At 39.1% G+C, this 22549-nt stretch overlaps 1 protein-coding gene across 2 annotated transcripts in view; it reads left to right on the plus strand.

Annotated features, from left to right (window-relative positions):
• IQSEC1 (IQ motif and Sec7 domain ArfGEF 1) overlaps positions 1-22549 on the plus strand; it is a 688386-nt gene that overhangs the window by 395213 nt on the left and 270624 nt on the right. For both annotated transcript variants that reach the window (XM_045024040.1, XM_045024037.1), the window contains exon 3: positions 601-687. In XM_045024040.1, the coding sequence (XP_044879975.1) occupies positions 601-687 (87 nt within the window). The remainder of the gene's footprint in view (positions 1-600; positions 688-22549) is intronic.

Genomic DNA, 22549 nt, shown 5'->3' on the forward strand with positions numbered 1-22549 from the left:
CTAATTTATATTACTGATTTCAGGAACTTTTTCTTTTAATTCAAATGTCAACTCACATGCAGTAAGTTAAGTTATCAGCCTTACAAAGCATTATGGTGCAATTTATTTATAGCGGCTGGGCCTTGAGAGAGTTTAAAGGTATTATGTTCATTTATTTATATATGCATCCCATTCTCCTCCTCACATTTGTAAGTACTGTTGTAATACAAATAGCAATAAAACAGCTTGACTGGTGCAGAGTAATTCAAACATTTGAAATTTTATATTTCTGCAGGAATTTTAACCCTTAACCTCCATTATCTTTGCTTCTCTTGTTCCACATGACAAGGCAAAGACATAAAGTCATAAATTAGCACCTTTTTCTTGTTTTGTTTTGTTCTTTGCAACAAAATTTCTCTTTGTTGCAATAATTCATCATAATCATTCTTGATGTATACATAAGTTTGGGACTATTCCCCTTTATTTTCTGGGAATCAGCGTTGACAGTTGTACTACTTCAAATTTCATTCAAACTTATGGAAAGTTTCAACCTACCTTTCCCTAAAAAGCCCCTTTCTAGACACTTGGTGTTTTGACTTTGTGTTTTTCCTTGTGTCGTAGGTCAATAAATACTCTGCACCAGTTTTGCTGTCCAGCTCCATTGTACCATACCCAGCTAACTGTCCCTGCCACACACTCAGAGTACAGGTAAGAGTAGATATGGTCCACCCATCTACTATTGTTAAAGAGAGACCTGGTTTTATAATCTTATATGATAAAATGATTCTCAGTTTGATGTAAAGCATCACGCAGTATTAGATAAAATCAAAATAGATTTTATATTGAATACATTTTAAATCCAGTAGGACAGTCCTGCGTCTGTGATTTCTCTCAAGCACTGCTGAATGAGAGAGAGTAAAGTTATCTTTATAAATCATAGGCAGCAAGTCTCCCTAGACTCCCTGTGAGAAGGAAAAACAAACATTTCTAGGGTTGTTCTCACAAGACAAAAGTATTAAATCATTTAGTTCTCCCTTTAACCCCTAATTTATAGTAAGAAGCACTGTTCAGAAAAATGTGAACCTCTTTGCCCCAGAATACTTTGTTACTGTGTGTAAAATAAACCTATGTCTGGCTCTCCAGGGAGTAAGGGCCTGATCCTGCAAGATTCCTTTTTAACTCAGTGGAATTAGAGGGCATTCAGAACATCATAGGAAGCACTTGGCAGGATCATGCCCTGCATGTATTGAACAATACCCTACCGTACAGCTAACTGTTCCAGTTAGTTAGATGTAGTGCATGTGGATTTTGAAATTCTGTTTAAATGTAGAGAGCAAATATTATACACTCCCAGCAGAAAATTTGTAGAAGCAGGGAGTTACTCCAGTGACCTTTATAGAAAAACAATAGGGCAAGTTATCCAAGGTATTTAAACATATGGACATTATTAAGAAATTGTGCATGCTGTGGACAGCTTGTCTTTTATTTAACTTCTACTATCAAATTAGCTAGTGATAATTGCCAGCTCATGAATAATACTTGTACCAAAATATTAGAAGTATGTGCTGAAAAACCTTCTACTCACTTTGTATTGGTAATAAGGAAACCAGCAATGAATCCTAAATCTGTAAATGCACAAACACATTTTGTTGTTTTCTCTGTTTCACATGCTAGTTATCCCTGATCATGCATGTGTTGGATGCTTTCCATCTTTCACATTTTCAGTCTCCATCCATCTCTCCTTCCGTTGGCTTCTTTTCATCAGCAATACCATCGCTCTGTATTTGGCAGTGGCAAATCTGTAATCCAGTTGTAAACAATGACTGTGCACCTCATCCTGTGCTGACAAGTGTCCTGACAATGTGCAGGTTTCCACCTCTCATTTCTTCACGAGTTTTTAATTTTCCTTTGTGTTAAATGAATAGATAGAAGGCCACAGATGTTTTAGTTTCTTGACCATGTTTGGATAACTTTCTGGAAGTGGGTTATTTACTAGCAACAGTAGTATTGGTGCTGTTGCCATTTCTGTTGTTGTTTCTAATTAATATATACCCACATGTCATTGTGTATTTAAAGTCCCTTAGAGCTGTAGCTTAACCCAATTAATGTTTTTGGTTTTAAAATACACATTTTTATACGGAGGCAGTGTTGCCTAGTGTATAGAGCATTGCACTGGCTTCTATTCCTATGTCTGCCTCAGGGCTACTGGGCAATCTTAAATTACTTCATTTCCCGTGCCTCAGTTTCCCCCATCAGGAAAAGGAGGATAATGACACTGTCCTCCTACCGATGAAAAGGAGTAGGTGGTATTTTTATTACACATTTTCTAATGTATTTTTTTCTACTAAAATATTTTGATCACCTGTATTAAACATAATTGATATGATTAGAATATTTTTTTATTTCAATCATTTTTAAAAAATACTGAGAAACCATATACAATGAAATTTTAGATTATTAATATTGTATAGCAAGGTACAGAAAATGTAGGTTACTTCACAGGGCTCTAAAGCAATCTTATAACATGTACATTTTAGAACTGTGGGGGATGGGATATTCAAAATCACTCGCTGTTGACCTAATACTGTTTCCATCGAAGTCAAGGGGTCAGACTCTCAACTTGTGTAAATCGTCATAGCTCAGCTAAAGTCAAGAAGTTCTGACCGTTTACACCAGCTGATGATCTGGCCCAAGGAGTTTTACCATTGGCTTATCGGAAGCAGAGTTAGGCCAACTCTGAGTACTTTAGAATACCCCACCCTAGAACATTAAGGGCAAGGTTGACTCTAAGGGTATGTCTACACTACCCGCCGGATCGGCGGGTAGCGATTGATCTATTGGGGATCGATTTATTGCGTGTAGTGTAGATGCGATAAATCGATCCCTGATCGCTCTCCTGTTGACTGTTGAACTCCAGCTCAACAAAGTCGACGGGGGAGCGGCGTCCGTCGATCCCGCGCTGCAAGGACGCGAAGTGATTCCAAGTCAATCTAAGATACGTCGACTTCAGCAACGCTATTCTCCTAGCTGAAATTGCATATCTTAGATCGATTCCCCTCCCCAGTGTAGACCAGGCCTTAATGTGCAGAGGAGTTACTTCATGTAAGCCCAGCCCCCTGCATGGTGGATTATGGTTCCAGGCACAGGAAGAATGCATGCTCTGTAGGGCTGCAACTCTCCCCTCTCCCTTGATTCTGCTGTAAGAAACTAGGTAGGGTGGGGTGGAGAGTGAATGAAGCTTTGCCTACCCCCTCAGCACGCTACACCCAGCCAGCCCCATTGGCTAAAGTTGGGAGTGTGCTGTTTCCTATCTGCAGCAAAGCAGTCCTTCCCCAGGAGGGAGCCAAGCGGACTATGAGTCACAATTCCTTCCCAGGGTTCTTCCTTGGCAGATGGAACTCTGTGCCGCCCCACACTCAGGGCTAGTAGCAGTGTCTCAATTGATTCCAAGTAGAACTGGGCAAAATGTTTGGACCAACAGCCTTTTGCTGAAAAATGCAGTTTTGGGTTGACCAAAGTGCAAATTCGGCTTGAATTCAGTGAATAGTTTCAAATGAGAAAAGTGAGGGGAGAACAACTGAAAAAAATGCAACATTTTATTTCAACATTCTTAAAACAAACTGTTGTGACTTTTCATTTCAAAATGACGTATCATTTTCAAATTTAGCTAGATTTTTTGTTAAGGTTTAAAAAACACCCAAAAACAAGGAAAAAAAAGAATTGTTTTGTATCAAATGAAACATTTTGTTTAACCTGAATTGCTCCCCACCCACCCACCCAATTCAGCAAGAAAAAAATGAACATTTTCTGTTTCTGGTCAACATGAAATATTTTTTTTCAGATTTTTCGGTTCGAGCCCTGAACTGATAAATCAACTAGTAGCTTACCTCTAAGTCCAAAGTTATCTGAGACTTGAATTAAGGACCAGCTTCTGATATCCCTTCATTGAGAGTAAGGATATCAGAGTCTGGCCCCAAGTAATTAGTTGTTGTAGATGTTGCTTCCTGATGTATGAAATTACAATGTAATAACCATATAAATACAGTTTATTCAATAAGTAGTATGCAAACTACAGCCCTGATCTTGTAAGTGCTCTCTACGTGGAACTCCCATTGATGATAGTGGAAACTCAGTCTATAGAACATTTACAAAATGGGCCCTACATTTGCATATATTTTAATAACATTTAATGTAGCCTTAAATCTTTCAATTCTTGTTAATAATACAAACCACTGGAAAGAAAACAAAAACTGAGAATGGATGGTTAATTCTAATTTTAGGTTTTCAGCTTTATTTAGAAAATACACAAAGGGATTAATTTTGTAGCCCAGAATTAAAAGTGAAATTTGCTCTGAAAGAGAATCAATTAATGAGTGCACTACAGTGAAATCTGGAGCATCTCTGATTTGCTGTTAGCTAATTGCTGGATCTTTTATTCACTCCAGCAGTTTTATTTCTAGCCAAGATGAACCTTGGCATCTGTTTTGAATTGTTAATAAGGAAATAATGCATTTTTAATAACTGTAACTATTGCAGTAATTCCTTGCTTGCTCATTTTTACATTGTTCAATGTACACTGTAATAATACAAGATGTTTCTTAAATTTTTGTAATATAAAAAAGAGAAATCAAAGTAAGCTAATACATGATGCCAACTCCAGCTCATTGCTTGTTCCTTTGTGTTCAGATTAGCCCCTCACCTTGCATCTTTGTCCTTTTTTCATTCATTCTAAGAATGTAAACAGAATACAATTTGAATAGTTAACAAACTGCTGTTCAATAGTAGAAACAATCATTTGATTTTGCAGAGAATAGGGGAGAGGTTTAAAACCAGATGCACCCTACAGTTAAGAGGGTACAGTTTCCATAGAAGCCAGCCCCATATCCATCAGTGGATTATGTAAATTTGAGTGTAAATGGCGAAGTAATGTAATTTATGGAATAGCTAAGTACTACATTGTTATTTATCCTTATTTAGCTAAGAAGCATTATCATTTACCCACTAAACCCTGGTCTGCACTACAAATGTATGTTGGTATAACGTCGTCACTTGGGTGTGGAAAACCTAGATCCTTGAGTGACGCAGTTATATTGACCTAACCCCCGGTGTAGGCCGTGCTGTGTCGATGGGAGGGCTTCTCCTGTTGACATAGCTACCACCTCCTGGGGAGGTGAAGTACCTACGCTAACGGGTGAGAATGGCAGGCAAAATAAATCATAGAGGGTCTAAAATAATGCAGCCTACCCCTTGTTTGAAGGGGAACATGCTTTTCCCAGCATTACAAGTCAAATTTCAAATTCAGCCCTGCTGTAAGCAGGCTTCAATTGGGAACTGAACCAGAGCTAAATGTGGTCACCAGTTGTAAGATACATTGATTTTGTACAGCCACTGGCTGCAGAATTGCTCCATGTTATTTTGCCATTCAATTTACATGACTGTTTGCACCATCACTGAATTCGATCCTTAAATGGCTGCCTTTGCAAGCTGTGGATTCAGCCTGTCACTCCACTCATGTAAAAGGAGGGACTTCCAGGTCTGTTGAATGTAATTACTTAATGTACATGTTATTGCTCAGGGTCCTCAAGCTTCTGTACATATGGTTAAGGCTAAGATTTAATCACGGGTATTTTTAGTAAAAGTCATGGACTGGTCATGGGCAAAAAAATAAAATATCACCATCTGTGACCTGCCCATGACATATACCATAAATACCCCTGATTGAATCTTGGGGGGAGGGAGTATTGTAAGGGGGGGGATGCTGGGTGGGGGAGGGAGCCCGCGGCAGCAGCTGTGGGGGGGAGACCTGGTGAGCCTGCTGCCACTCCAGCCAGGGGAGGGCGGGAACCCCGAGGGGCCCACTACCACTCCAGCTGCGGGAGGAGAAAGCCCTGAGAGCCTGCTGCCACTGCAGCTGCCACTGGGGGGAGCCCTGGGGCCAGCTGTTGCTCTGGTCACCCTGGAATTGCTGCCAGGAGCCCCTGAGCAGTGGCTCCTCCTGCCGCCCCCGGGACTGCTGCGGCTGGTGTGACTGGCTGTGTGGTTTCCGAGCGGCCGGCTGCAGAGCTGCTCCAGCAACAGCCAGTGTGGCTGTCCCCAGGGTCATTTGAGCAGGGCCAGCTGCTCGGGTGGTCCTGGGGTCAGCCACACCAGCTGCTGCAGAAGTCACCGAAGATCGCAGGAATCCATGACTTCCGCGACCTCCATTACAAACACAGAGCCTTACATATGATCAATACTGAAGCTGTGATAGTTCAGTGTAAATTGGAGGATAACCAGGAGAGAAAGAGTATGTGTGTGGAAAATATACTTGTATATACATATTTGTACTATATGTGCATATGTGTGTATATAAGCATGTACATATTACTACAACTGGACAGATTTGTTTAACATTAATGCTTGAAAGACATTGAAATAGCTGTTTGAAAGGCTGAATTCCATTTGATCTGATCTGTTTCTTTGCATGAATACTATTTATTTGCTTTGTTGTGCATGAAATAACAGTTCCCAATCATACTCCTCCATCTACCCTCTTCAGCTTTCATTACTGATATTTTCAAACCAGATGCCTTGTCATGTCCAAAGATGATTTCTAAAATCTTGAAACTGGAGATTTCCTTTTCTTTTCTTTTTTTCCCCAGTGATGCCTGTGAAAACAAAAAGATATTGCAAAGGATGTTATAGTACCAAAGAAACCCCATGATTTTCTTGCACTCTCTGCCTGCATAATGTTTAATCAGCACCTCTGTGAGGTAAAATTATTCTTCTGACAATTCTGTACTTATTCTGAAATTCAATACAGAATTTTTCAGTTTTAACCAGCAATGTTGGCTAATGTGTAACAAACCACTACATCAAAAATAGCAGAAGGATTGATCATGCTCATCCTTTTTGCCTGTGCCAGAAGTAATCAGTGTAGCCAGATATTACAGTAATGGTTAACAGGAAATCCACCATCCAATAATAAACTAAATGCCTAGCTGTTAGCTGTTGATGTATAAGTGACAGGTTTCCTTTTCACAATCAGTTTCCCAAATTGTTCTGTGAAATATTTGCACAGTCAGACAATCAGGGAAAATCCATTTTTGTTAGATTCCTGCAATTGAAACATTACTAATTTTTCAGGTTAAAATACCTTTTCCACCCTCAGATTCACATACCTCATTCAACAGAAGTACAGTGTATCCTAGTCTCAGCAAAAATACCCCAAACTCCTCTGTAAAATCTCACATAGAAATGTCTTTTGGTCCTAGAATGCCCTGTCTTTCTGGGAGACCCCCAACACCACAATCTACTAGTGAGGGTGTTCTGTTGTGGTTTTCCAGCCAAAGGTCTGTCACAGATACAGATGTGTCCAATGAGCTACATTTCACAGAATCTGGAGCGGCCCCAGCATGCCAAGGCAGAATTCCTAGAGCCGCCCCTGCACAGAATACATTGAGTGGGTAAAATGACAGCTTATTAAGGCTTCACAAAACACCAGCAGTTGTTGGGAAGGTATCTTCATTCCAACGAAATAACAATTTGCTAACTATGACTTTGAAACACATTTTTAAGTGTTGTAATTTTCTTGTTTAAAATTCCACGTAAATGACAGACCATATTATTTCAAACTGATCAGATGATAAAAATGACACGACTTATGCAAACTGGAGCAGGAGTTCATAATGTTGATGGCTCCTGAGAGAAATATAGCAATTCCAAACAGAGAACCAAAGAATTAATCAAACAATATATTCTGTAATAAGAGATTTCAGTGCCAGTAAATATGATTTTCATTCTGTTTAAATTACCAGGTTGCACAGGAAAGCTAGTATAAAAATAGAATAATACTTGCAATTTCTCCACCTTCTGACCTACAGGACCTAGGTATAAAAAAACTGTAATCTATACATTCACAGCCAATACATTGTTAAAAGCAATTGGTAGATTATTTTAATAGCTACTCCAAACTTTCCTTTATTGTATTCCTTTCCATCCTTCTTCTTTAGCCTGCTATATAGTTAAAGAAAATGGCCACTGGTAGTGTTACTGATAAAGAAGGGACATCGTGCAAGCTTCCTGATAAGCCGGCATCCCTTCCTCTACTTCCTCCCACCATAGAGTACAATATCGCATTACAGATGTAGGTATTCCAGATTGCTTTTGTATCTTAATAGCATATGTAACTTCTGATTTGTAGCACTATTCATGATGCTGGCAACTCTGAAGACAGAGTTCTACCTAGCTTAAAAGAAAAAGGAGTACAGCACTATCTGTAAGAAATACTTCTACACATAAATCACCATGTAAAAAAAATTATGCCTCCACTCCTATATTTTCAATTAAATACATTTGGAAGTCCTCATGGAGTCTCTCTTTGATCAGTTAAAACCAAGGACCTTTATCCCTACAATAGATTGGGGCAGAGTGAGGAATTCAATGAATTGTACATTTTTAAATCATTTTTCTAGTGGTAAAAATAGAAATTACCCTTCTAAAAAGTAGTTAGGCACTTTGATACAAAGCTTTCCACCTCAAACAGTCTTTAATGCCATAGCCATTAACCTGGGTTTGTGCTATCTTTTGATTATTGCATGAAATCTACTGAAAATGAGGCCCAGAACTTAGCACCGTGTATATTCTCTCAAAGATTCTTATGAGCAGTGCAACTGGGCTTCCTTCCATTGCTTACAGATGGGCTGTACTGTTTTTAAATATTGTAGCTGAATTCTCCTAATGTTGTTCCCTTGTGATTCTGTTCCTCTCTCTCTCTCTCTTTTCTTTTTTGCCCACCTTGGCAGGGAAGATAATGTTCTCCACCAGTTCTGTTGTCCACCTTCTGGGTCTAGTAGTCCATCCTCAAGATAACAGAGAAGCTCTGGGTCGCTAAGTGGGCAGTCAGAGGGCCACATCTGTATATTCCATCTCCCTCCTCTTCTTTCTCTTGCTGGTGTGTATGGGACTTACATAACTTGCATGGAGACACTAAAGATTCTGGTTTACATCGAATTTAAATGTACTCAGAATGCCTGGTAACTTCCACTCTGCACTTTCTTCTCCAAGCTTTCACAGCTCACTCTTTCTGTGCCAAGTGATTAAAATGCATATGGAGTGTAAACAAAAATGTAAAATGCACAATATATTTTGAACCAAAATAAACGGTGCCATAAATCTCCAAGTGTACTGCGCGTTTTGTTATCACATGCAGTCATAATGATTTCTTATAGGCAGTAGATGTGATAGCTAATGTGATTTATTTTCTTTCAAATAGATTTTTGTTCTCTCGGAACATGTATTGTATTAAGCCTTTTGGAACAGTCTTGAATGCAGATTTCAAAATTGGGCTCTAGCTGCATAGTTCAGATCCAAATCTGAATGTGACCAGTGTTTAGGGATGTTCGAACCTGGGACTTTGGTTCAACTGCTTTTCTGCTACTGTAGGTGTCGTCTGACTATTCCAGTGATTCTGCCAGATGGGTACTGTAGCTGCAGAACCATATTTGCCTAGGCTTTGAACAGCTTTATTTCTCAATGTTTTTTAAATGTCTGTAAATCTACCAATTGTATATTTAAATATGTTTGTGAAAGAGTCATATTCTGTATTAGGCACTGATAAATACACCCAGCTGAATAGTGTATCTTTCTCTAAGCTATATACAGTGTCATGTAAAGGCCCAGGTACGTCCGTGGATGGTTATGTAGCTCCCACTGCAGTGAATGTGAACTGTCCATGTTCATCCAAGAGCTCCAAATGCCTGAAACCCAACAGGTACTCGGTAGGTGGAAAAGAGGGATGGAACTAGAACATACCTGCAAATGACCATTTGAGGGCTGCAGCTTTTTGGCTCTGCTGAACTTAAAGGGCCAAACCCAGAAAGATATTCTGGGAAATAAAGGTCGTCTAATAGAGCAACCCCACAATTTGGGATTGAATGCATCTCAGTTTCATGTGGTTCCCAATCAGGTTAGTAGGGAGCAGAAAATCTCTGTTCTTGGGAGAGGGGTTACTTTGGTGTTGGGTCTATCACACCACAAGATATAATTCTAAAGGATATGAACTACCTGTGGTTTAAATGGAGTTAGAGGAGGAATTGGGGGGCAGGATGAAAGGCTTGCAAAAGAGTTGATGTTTTCTCTTAATTATATGTAGCTGTAAGGACAGGATGGAAAGGATTGGGGACCAGTAGGATCAGGGCAGGAAGCAGACTAAGACAAGGCAGGATAAGGGTCATCCTATTCCTCTCTTATTCCACACTACACACAATTCACAGTCCAGGAATGGCCCAAAAAGTTGCCTGTGAATTTGGCAGACAGAAAATAAGGAATTTGCACATTGGAGCAGTTTTAGACTGCCTGCTCCTCAGTTTTTCTCCCTGTTACCCCATGTCATGCCACTCTTTAGATTATTCATTTACTTAACTTCATGACCATGCCCCAGATAAGTGTGTCACATACCTGGGGAAGAATGTGGCCTTAAGGAATGCAAACCCTGGTACTCTTTGTGCATTTGTAAGAGGTTCTACACTACCCTCAATTTGTGTGTGCAGATTGAGAGCACTGTATGGCTTGAGCCTACATTTGGGGATTGAATGCATCTATTTCATGTGGATCCCAATCATATGGCATTACAGTGGAATTAATGGGCATTCTTTCTCTATGAGGAATTTGCAGATCATGCATGCTGAAACTGTTGTTTAAAGGATTTCTCCTTTTTTGATACAGACGTATCAGTGTTCACATGTTTACCGTGTTAGGCAGAGTAGAACATTAAAATGTCTGCATGTCACTGACATTTTCTTAGCCTTTTATCTCTTCCATTAATTAGGCAGGAATTTCCTACAGACTTGTTACACTTGGCTAGAAACAGTAGGATTTGTATTATTTTGACTTGCTTATCTCTGTCACTAACGTAAACAATAATTACCTCTCTCCACTCAGTGTACTGATCAGAAGCACAGTAATTATTCTCTTCCACAGGCTGGGATTTGTGAGATCTTCTCATCTGTATTTTGTTTGTTTGTTTAAAGAAAAATAGAGGAAAGCCTTATGTACATGGAAGTCCAAAAACATTCATTCTGGGTGTCAGTCCTTTTGCAATGAAGAGAAAGCATCATCTTGAATGTAGTTACAATTAATACTAACTCTCATGAGAAAAGGCAGATCTGTGCTATTGTCTGTGGCAAAGAGAATACGGTCACTTGGTGTTGTCTGCATTTTGCCCTTTCCAGTTAAAAGCAAAATTTGTGTCCTCAGAAATTGTTGGCATACAGAACTCTCAAGTCAGTAACAACGCTATCTTCAAACCATGCATTGTTCTGCACCAGAAAAGCTGACCTCCACTGATGCAGTGAAAGTCAGATATGCAGAAGTGCACATTTTCCTTTTTAAATAAATAATAGCTAGCTAAATAAAACATGCTGTATATCTCAGGCTTCAGCACTGGAACTGGGTAGAATTCTTTTCTAGTTACCTCATCCAAGTTTTAAGCAGATGACCTAATCGGTGCACATTGTCATAAAATGGAAGGGAAGAGCTGCTCTGAAAAGTGTCTTTCCCTTTTCTTCTGATTTCTATATACGTTCCATAGTTGGGAGTGTGGAGGATGCCTCTAGTTGTGCATGAATGATTCGTTCAACAAATGGACCATAACACATACATCTTTGATATGGAAGGCTGGGGAAAAATCGTTTAGCTGCTGTTCTCATGCTTTATTCACTTATTTTGTGTGAATGCATTCCAGAGTGCCCCTGCGTTAAAGGTTGGAGAAGAGCTGCTGCTTGGGTGGTTTCACATAGAAAATGTTTTATTAGGCACTTGCAAATTGGTATTGATTAAGATCTTGCTCATTTTTATTTTTCCATTTTGAATCCAGGGGCTTCTTTTGTGATCATATTAAGTTTTTAGTCATGTTTCTTTTTTGGATGGTTTTGGTTACAATGTACATACATTACAGCCTTCAGTACTTTGCATGCATTGCAACTGCTGCTTACTTTCATTTGCCTTCTGCAGATATGAAGTTAACGTTCTATTTCTTTGACTGTAGGACATCCTATTCTATTTAGCGACTCAAAATTATTTACATATTTGTACTGAATATTTGAACAACATGGACTTTATATGCCACTAGATGGAGCAGAGCAGTTCAAACCATGACAAATTGAAGAAGCTATGTTCCAAAAGTAGATTGTATCTTAAAATAACTTTCATTATTAGGAAAATCTAAATATTATATAACTATCTACAATATGAGTAAAATAATTAAGTCACTGGAAAGTTATTAAAATGGAGAGGTTGTTTGCAGAAACAGTTCCGTATAGGTGTCATTACACCTTCAGATCAACATTTTAAAATTTTCCCAAGATCTTAACTAACTCAAGGTTCACAAAAGATAAGTGGTTCAATTTCATTGTGGTGAGAAAGGTCCTTACATGAAACAGATACGTGGAAATGACCTGTAATTCAAATACGTGCCAATTAAAATGTAAATTATTATCATCGCTATTTGTATTGAAGTAGTTCTTAGAAGTCCCAGTCAGGGATTGGGGCCTGATTGTTCTAAGCCCTGTATACCCACATTGCACACAGAAAGTCCCTGTCCTAAAGAGCTTTCAAGCTACGTAAACCCAGTTGATTAAAGCTGTGGAGTGTGTTGATGACATATGACATTGTCATTCCAGTGTAGACACAGATTAAACAGATGTACATTTAGTTCAGTTGTTCATTGTTTTGAAAATTGCTATTTAATGCTTCATGCTCATATTACATTCAAATGCTCATTTTGGTGAGTCACGCTTAACCATTGCTTTTAATCTTTTCATTACAAATGCTTAAATTGTTTAGGAAATATAATTTTGCAAAGTATAGAAACACTAGGGCATGAAAAATACTATGAATCACTGTAATAGAAATACAAAATGCACCTTTCATTTGCTCTTAGATGTGTGGATATTATGAGTATTCTAATCAAGAATATTTTTATGAGCAACAGAGACAGATTTTACATGACACTGAGATTCCTGCAAATGGTTGCTAGAGGGAGCTCTGGGGCAGTGCATTTCAAAGCTTTCATGGTATTTGCTCATCGTGCTTTACTGTCTTTTGAGAGCATGAATCACAGATAAAGGAATTAGTGTATGTTAACCTGCACTTTTATGCACTTATTACTTGCTATTTATGTGGCGACAGAGAAGGAATGGCATATAAACTGATAAAATGTGCATGTGTTTTCCACTGTGCTCCATAAACTTTTCTTTGCTGAACGCTAACACTCTGTGTTAGTTTATTAATATTATTGACTATATGCATTTTGCAGTCTTGACAGTTTTCATTGTTAGCCAGCTCTATATGGCTCTTTCTCCTATTAAGTTAACATAGAATTTATCCTTAGGAAAGTGCTTCTGACTCATGAAATTGATAACAGTACAAAATACTTACATGGAATCTTCTTTGAAAACTGCACTGAGCATATTCTTCTGGGGTAGAAACAGCAACAAGGTATGAAACAAATATTTTGGACCCCCAGCATAACTCCATTTACTCCAGTGGAGCTATTTCTCATGCACATGGTCATAAATCAAAGGAGAAGGAGAATCAGGCCCTCATTTACAAGTGATTTGTCCCTGTTAACTTTGTCTCCCTTACGAGCAGCTTTAAGAATGTCTGGCAGATTCAGTCGATCTGTGGATACTCCAAAAAATGCAAAACGGGCATTGCCACCAGTACAGCAAGTACTGTTGTTTGAGTGGGGAAATCTGTAAGCAGACATAGCTGAAAAGAAAGTCTGAATCATCTAACACAATAACAACCCTGTTTAGCTGAGTCATATTAGAAGTTTGTTTTTTCTGGTCGCTGACAAAGATACAGATTCAACCTCTGCTCTGAACTGAAGTTCCTACCTCTGTTGGTGTACAGGTTGATCTTAAAGTTCCAGACTAATTTTAATCAGCTGTTCTGGGGGAAGGGGAAGTATCCTTAGCAGATATCAGAGGGAGGCAGCATGCTGTGATGAGTACAGCAACTGAGAAGCAGGAGACCTATGATCAAATTTCTGAGGGACATAAGTAAGCACAACTTCTAATGAAGTCAATGGGAGTTGTGGCTGTTTATGCCTGAGCTAAATTTATCCTCCCCATTCCACCACTGGGTAACTTTGGATGAGTCACTTAATCACCCTGCTCTTCAGTTTCCTCATGCGTAACATAGGGAATGATAATATTTACCAATCCTTGAAATAACTTTGAGATTCTTAAATGAAAATCTCTGTAGGAGATTACTCTTTAGGTTATTGCCCTAGGCAGTGGGGAAGGATAATGACTGAGGGAAAATGGGGCATCTATTCATTTGTTTTCCTCCATCTTTTATGGTAAAGGCTCATGGCAAAATGTGTGGTGGCTATTCATTAAGGGATGTCTCTGTTAAAAACCACATGGTAAAAGGGATCCTACTGAAGAAAAGCATCAATGATCACAGGAAACTTCTGGGAGTCTGATCCAACTCCCATTGAAGTCGATCTCTGCCTTTGGTACTTATAGCAACTGCCAATGGCGTTTAGGCACCTAAATCCCTTTTGAACATAAGGTTTAGGCTCCTAAATCAGTTGGATGTTGTGATGCTGAGCGCAACAATGCCTAAATACTGTTAAAATCTGGGCCTAAATGGTCACATAGGAAGTCTGTGGCAGAGCAGGGAATTCAATCTAGGTCTTCCAAATCCCAGAGTAGCACCCTAACCACTGGTCCATCCTTCCTCTTCAGGAAGTCCAATGAGAATCTTCCATAGATTTAAATGGGTGCTGGAGTAGGCGCCTAACTGAAGACACGTGGCACATTTCAAAAAGGGACACTGTCCCTTTGTATGTCAGCCCTATTGCTGATGCTTTTATTGATATATCATGTACATTTTCTTTGAAAATCCCAAATGCATCTGCAACACCGACAGATGCCATGGTGAGGACAGAGATTAAAAAAAGAAAAAACAAAGGTATAAAATCTGACAGCTGAGTGGAGCAGGAGAGAACGAGACATAAAATAATGGAGCATTTATTTGATTATATGAGCTCAACCTAAAGTAAATTGACGTTTCTGTACACACAATCATTTGTGTTCACAAAAGGCAGAGACTGAATGTGCAGATGGTATTTACAAGGACAGGTTTGGTAGTTAGAAGTCCAAATGCCCAACATGCATGTGCAAATGCCATTTGCTTAGATGGATTCTGATTCCGTTATTGCAGGTGAAAACAATCTATGCACAAAAAGAAAGGTTTTACGAGGCCTTTTAGGGAAGACGTGGCTGTATTTTAATTCTATTTTTTTCTAATTTCTAATGTTTGTGTACTGCATTTTGGGTGGTTTCCAATCACATTATGGTACTCATTTACATTTCATTCATTTTGTTATCCACATGTATTTTGTGGTCTTAAACATTTTTTAGCTGATGCACCCATACAATAAAGCAGATAAAATCAACCACATCTATGACCCCTGAGTGTAGAGCTCAATCTTCTCAAAGAAATTCGCTCTCCTCTTTCCCCTTTCCGTCCCCCACTCCTGGGACCATTTCCAAGCAGTCACTCAGACCTCTTCCCTTGAGCAGCTGTAGGCCTGAAAACTGAGCTTATTCGCTGTCACCTTGGATGAAAAAGTGTCCCAGGAAAAAGTGTGACACAGACACAGTAACTGACCCTTCATCATAAGATCATAGTAGGTGCTGCTGTAACAGAAAATTATGCTTGCTCCAGAAAGGTCACTTTAAAATAATTTCATCCATTTAAATCCCACAATATCTGTGTTAAGCAGGTAACGTATTTGTAACATTGGCGAGAGAATGGGTGGCTAGCACATTGTGTATTCTCTTGGATGCAGCAGATGTTTCTGACAAATAAGTTTGCTTGCTTGCTGGCCATGCAGTGTCTGATTAAAGCAATTTCCCTCTGCTTTGTTCTTTGTTAATCTGTGAGATGTCAGCTGAGGCCTGTCGATATCATCTGGCCATGAAATTGACAAAATCGCTACTGTGGTAAACAAAGCTTCTCCTCAAATGAGTTTGGCTTTTCCAAAGTCCACATATACACATCTTCTATTTTAATCATATCTTTCACAAAAAATGTTTTTAAAATCCTTTTAACAAGTCATTGGATATCAATGAAACAGTATTTAATTTACTGGGGTTTTTTTTGGAGGGGGGGTTGTTGTTGTTTTTTACTGTTGCAAAGAAATTGATGTGTTCCAGATTAAAAGTGAACAGCAGACTAGATAGCAGTAGTGGCCTTTTTCTTCTCTGTAAACCGGTGAGTTAAATTGCATCAGTTTAATGCTTCAAGGCGTAAAAGCAGCCTATTTTTAAAATAATGAAGTATCACAGACTGTGCATTATTCAAATCATTTAACATTTTCATCAGAGGCTCAGGGATGAACAAAGAACAACAATGAAAGCAGAGTTTTAGTTACACAAGTGAAACAATAGGAACCTGTCACTGTACTTCAAACTTGTCTACCTGCTCCCATGCTTTAGTTTCACGTTTCATTAGTCGCTTGTCTTTCACAACCCGTAAATGGGTTCTGTCTTCTAAAAGTCTTACATTAATTTTGCCATTGAGAACCTTGGCTGGGCTGTTATGGTAGCAAAACAAATGCTTTTATTGTAAATAGAGTCTCCATGTAAACAAGGTGCCTCCTACCACACTCTTGGGTTGGAAAACATCTTGTTCTATACAAACAATTCAGACTTGTTGTGGCTAGAAGCAAAGATGAAAGTGGTGGCTGCTCCAGCCAAATGCTGTATTGTGAGGTTTGACTGATCATCTATCTCATCTTTGTTATGGCACTTAACTTTCTAATGCCAAAGAATTAAAGCCTGAGTAACAAATGTGAAATTAAAGAGAATGGCAGCCATGCTGAAACCTGTCTGGGATGGGAGGTTTGAAAAATAAGGAACAATTCTTTTTTTCTAGACAATTTCACTGCTTCACTATAACTATCTGTTTTCCCTGTTTTGAGCTAAAAATAGCAGGAAGAAAATATACTCCTGATGCAAACGTGCTCCAAACTCTGTGTGTGGTCTATAGCAGGTAGCAGGCAGGCATCTCTGGTGCAGAATGTGGTGGTTACAGTCTATAAGTATCTACATGGGGAACAAATATTTAATAATTTAATAAAGGGCTCTTCAGTCTAGCATATAACACAATCCAATGGCTGGAAGTTGAAGCTAGACAAATTCAGACTCGAAATAAGGCATAAACTTTTGACAGTGAGGGTAATTAACCACTGGAACAATTTACTAAGGGTTGTGGTGGAGTCTCCATCACTGACAATTTTTAAATCAAGAATGGATGTTTTTCTAAAAGATCTGCTCTAGGAATTATTTTGGAGAAGATCTATGGCCTGTGTTATACAGGAGGTCATACTAGATGATCACAATGGTCCTTTCTGGCCTTGGAATCTATTAATCTGTATGAATCTATTTTGCAGCAGACATGCTGATGTAGAACCAGTTGTATTTGTTTTCAGGTTGTATAAAAGTTTGCTGGTTGCATGTTGTTTGATTTACCAGTTGTTAATCCTCTTCTTCCAGCAAACAAAGCTGCTTTCAGAATTCTAACTCCATTGGCAGTCCAGAGGGTTTGTAGCGAAATATAGGCGGGAAGCTATTAAAATGTTTACAGTATGTGTGCTCTTCACAAGTTTCTGTGTCCAGTATTCACGGGAAGTTTCATCTTAGGACTGACTGATAAAGCACATTAATGTAACAAGAAATGGCACATTAATCGTAATATTCAAGTACTGTGTACGTAGTTCTTTAAACCCACTTAGCAGTTTATATACAGGAAGTGTCTTCCTGGGAAATAAAGGGCCTGTTTGCATTGGTCCATGGTAAACATTCTTAGTAGTCTGACTTCATCTCAAATATTAATCGAATTAGACTGATTTTGTTATTTGTTGGCATGCAGATAAACAGTTGACAGTGTTTGACTGTAACCACTGAATCTATAGGAACTGATTGAAAACTATGTGAATTTGGGACTTGGGCTACTGCTGCTCCTACAGATCCAAAACAGTGTTGTGATGGCCTGTGAAAAATTAGATTATATGGCCCAGATTGTGGCTCCATGCTGTCTGTTTGAATGTCTGCATAGGGATCTAAAGGGGAATAAAATCCCCTCTATGCCCCTGCACAGTCTCTAAAGAGCTTAGGTCCAAGCATGTGGGAGTGAGCAGGTGCAGCATGCTAATGGCTCTCTACACAGTGCCTTATGGAGGAGAGCAGGGAGTGGATGGAGAAAGGTGGGAAATAGGCAGAGCCTTGGTTTCATGCACCCAAAGGCTGACCAGCAGAGTTCATCTGGGAGGTTGAAATGTATCTGCTACAGGTATAGTTCAGTAGCAGATTACTACTTGCTGGAATGAGCTGGGAGCAGGGAAGGTAATTCTCTGTGGTACCGCTATGATAGTGCAGCTGTGCACCACTCAATAGCAGGGTTAATTCTAGCCATAAATGTATTTGGTATTTGAGCTGACTGGTTCTTTCTGCTGTCAGTAGCTATAGTGTTTGTGAATGTAGATCTGCAGGAGATACTCCTGCAGAAATCTCCACACTCTAATGACATTTTTAAAGGATTCAGTCAGAAGGAAATTGTGCCATGCTCTCAGGAGATAATGTAATGGAGCTCTGGGAGACAGGCTGCGCTGCTGTCTCAGACTTCTCTTCCTCCTTTTATCTCCATTTCATTGTCAGTCACATTTGTGCTATATTGTGTGTTTGTGGAGCTGCATGTAAGAGTAATGGCAGTGCTGCTGTGGCTGGGAATACACTGCTAGAAAGTGTTAACAAACTTTTGTTTGAATAAAACCACAAATCCACTTCAGCTTTACTCATTTCTACTTTATATTCATTTTCTATGATCATTCATATAATAAGTGACTTTGTGTATGCGCACATGCGTGTAAGAATATTTGTAAAAAGCAGAAGTTTGTGTGAGGGTTTGTACTGAAAGTGGTTATGCAGCCATTCTGAAATCTCTCAGGTTGTCCTCTACTGTTTAGCAAAAGTAATATCATGTGACTTAGGTGATCAGTCACATGCCAAGAATACTGCCTAGTCAAAGACGACCTCCTCTCAAACTATATTCTTCACACAAAGACCCCATAAGCATAAAGTGTTCAAGTGCTTTCAAATAGTGGTCATTATGCAAAGTAAAAACTATTTCCCCATGCTAATTTTTCCCCTACTGTTACTCACACCTTCTTGTCAATTTTTTGAAATGGGCCATCCTGATTATCACTGCAAAAGTTTTTTTCTCCTGCTGATAATAGCCCACCTTAATTGATTAGTCTCGTTAGAGTTGGTATAGCAACACCCATTTTTTCATGTTCTCTGTATATATATATCTTCCTACTGTATTTTCCACTGCATGCATCCGATGAAGTGGGTTTTAGCCCATGAAAGCTTATGCCCAAATAAATGTGTTAGTCTCTAAGGTGCCACAAGTACTCCTCGTTCTTTTTGATAAACAACAAAGTCTGTTCACAGATGATTTATAAACAGAAAAAGGGTTAAAATGCTCCAATCCAATATTTCTGTAAATAGTTTATCCTGTTCTGACTGTAGTAAACATCCTTATGTATTAGTTATGGAAAAGAGACCATCTTAAACTTGGTACATACATAGTGGGAGAGTCAGCCATGAATTAGGAATTATTCTCTTATGATATCCCAGTAACATATTTATTCATTTAAAATTGTGTGCCTTAGCACATTTCTGTGGGTACAGCAGTAATGTTTTATATGTAATTATTAAAGCCTAACCAAACTATGGTTAAAAATATAGGCTGTGACTAAATTAGACTTTTTTTGCGTTCCGATAAACATCTGTGAATACCCTTTTTGTAGCTCATGCAGCCATACAATTAAATATTCAGATAATTGTAAAATTTAGTGGAATTAAATCCAAACTGAAGATCTGCCCCTTGGCCTTGTTCTAGGATGTATCTAACGCACCACAACATTGAGAAATATCTAGCCATATTGTTAAACAAGGCATTTTCAAACATTTCAATTCTCAGATTACATTACCATCCTGGACACTTGCCTCATGAAAGATTAAACACAGTAGTTCTAGAAACGTTTAATGTCTGTAAATTAAATTATATACAATTGGATGCCATACCTCAGCAGTGCATTCTCTCTTCCTTTTTTGGAAACATAAATAAATTCCCCTGGTATGTTATATGGGTAAATTTTGTTTTATGGTTCCTAAATAAAGAAATCAGCAAAGAAATCAGGAGAGCTTGGACTGGCAGTAAGAGTTGGCAACAAGCAGCAGATTTGTATGTAGTTATTCTGGGGTAATAAAAATGCTTTTCAAGTAATGAGGTTTGCTAAACACTGTATTTTAATATGAACAGGCTAGTTCTTATGGTGAACTGCCATCTTGAATGGCATTGATCTGGATAGTCAGTAAGGACCAGATTTTCAGAAGATTTTGCATCAGTTGTTGGGTGTCTACTCTAGGACACTTTGGGCATGTCTACGCAGCTAAAGTTGTGCCCGGGCTAGCCTACTCAAGCTAGCTTGAATCCAGCTAGTGCTGGTAACAATAACAATGAAGACATCACAGTGCAGGCTTCAGTGCAGATAGCACAAGCCCAGCACAGACCTGGGTACGTTCTTAGCTCTCTAGCCTGCTTTGAACTCTGCACTGTGCAGTACCTGGATTCCAACTAGCTCAGCTAAGCTCGCCCTTGCACAGCTTTTGCTGTGTAGACAATCCCTTTATGCCTGATTTTCAGAGGCACAGAGGACTTGCAGCATCTTTGGGTATCTCTGCATTGCAGCTAGGAGCTTCTGCACATAGTAGCTGTGCTCAAGCGAGGGCACTAAAAATAGCAGTGTAGCTGGGAGTAGCAAGGATGGTGGCACAGGGTAGCTGCCTGAGTACATACCATGAGGGTTCAGGTAGATCAAACAGAACTAGTGCTTGTCTGTTGACCCATGCGGGGAAGTAAGTTCCCAACTGCAGTGTATATGTACCCTTAGTGAATCTGATGCTAGGGGTCTCAAGTTGAACACCCAAATACTGAGGCACAAAATATGGCTGCCAGCCCTTCTGTGGGTGAAAAGCCTTGGTTGGCAGAGTTATTGACACTTCGGGATTGATTAAAAAAAAAAATTACTGAAGAGCAGGCCATCTTATTTCCTCTAAGGCATCTAGTGAAATCCTTTCTTGCAGGAGATTTTACCACAAAGTTCAAACTAGAGCTTTTCTTAAATAGCTTATTTTCCTTATTGCCCTAACATTAATTGCTCACAGTTACTGAGTTGAGGATGAAGGCCACAGCTTTCTTTATAATTAATCAAATTCTGGTACCCTGATGTAATTTTGCCCATTCTGTGTAGAAAATGTACAGGCTCACCAGTCGGCAGTCCTCTCAATATGGTAAAGCCACCTCTATGCTCTTTCCTGGGTGTCTGAACACAACAGTAGTTCCCAATCTAAATATTATGTGATTACTTTATGGTCTTGCTAGAATAACTTGGCTTCTCACCTTATTGCTTATAATATAAATCTGAAATCTAATCAGAGTACCAAGATTGTCTGGAAGGCATGACAGAAGGATGAATAGTTCAGTGCACTCATATAATCACATTGCAGCCTTTCCAGTACTCCTGAGCTGATGGAATCCTAGAACCTTGTGACATGTAGCGCTCATCCCTAAAGCGGAGGAACAGAAAGGAAAGGAAGCATTTAGTTTGCACACAGCCCAACATAAATTACATAAATTTCTGGCATGTCAGATAGAAAGTACATTCAAAGACTTCCTAGACCTTTGTTTTTCTTTGGTTTATTCTTTCCTCTGAGGTGAAACCCCTTCAGGGCCCTTAGTCATTTGTTACATGGTAGATAGAAAGCCAGAAAAATATTCTAATAAATCAGCATTTCCCCCCACAATCAGATAGCTGGGATAGGCCCATATAATCTGCTCTTTGAATCATTAGCAAGTTTGACAAGCATGTCTAAGGGTTGCAAAGCATGATGTGATTTACCACTGGCAACACAACAGTCTTTTGAGAGAGTCTCCCCCTCTTGTACATGCACATTCCTGGCAGAACTCTGTGGAATCTTCAGGTCTCTACTAGGTCAAGTTCAGGAAAGTTTCCCTATTGTCAACAGCAATTTAGCACGTGCTTATGTGCTTTCCTGGACTGCGACCCGAGTCACTGAACTATGTAGTGTAGATTAGAAAAGAGAAAAATAGAGAGACCATTTTTAAGAGAAACATTTAAAGTTCAATAATATCTTCATTGTATAGGCATTTGAGTCTAATTAGTAGATAGCATTAGTGTGACAGAAAAGCAGTTTAGAAGTACATGGACTACATCCTCAGCTGTAAACTTATGTAGTTCTGTTGACTTCGATACAACTGATGCCAGTTTACACCAGCTATGAATCTAGCCCATATTTTAAAAAATCTTCCCCAGTTGTCTCCTATTTACACCTGTGCAACCCCAATGAAATCAATGTAGTCCAGTTTTCTAATTGCTTTGGTTATAATGATCTCATCCTGGTGAAGGATGAAGATTACACATGCATGC

Source organism: Mauremys mutica, chromosome 7 (genome assembly GCF_020497125.1).
Source record: "Mauremys mutica isolate MM-2020 ecotype Southern chromosome 7, ASM2049712v1, whole genome shotgun sequence".
Taxonomy (NCBI): Eukaryota; Metazoa; Chordata; order Testudines; family Geoemydidae; genus Mauremys; species Mauremys mutica.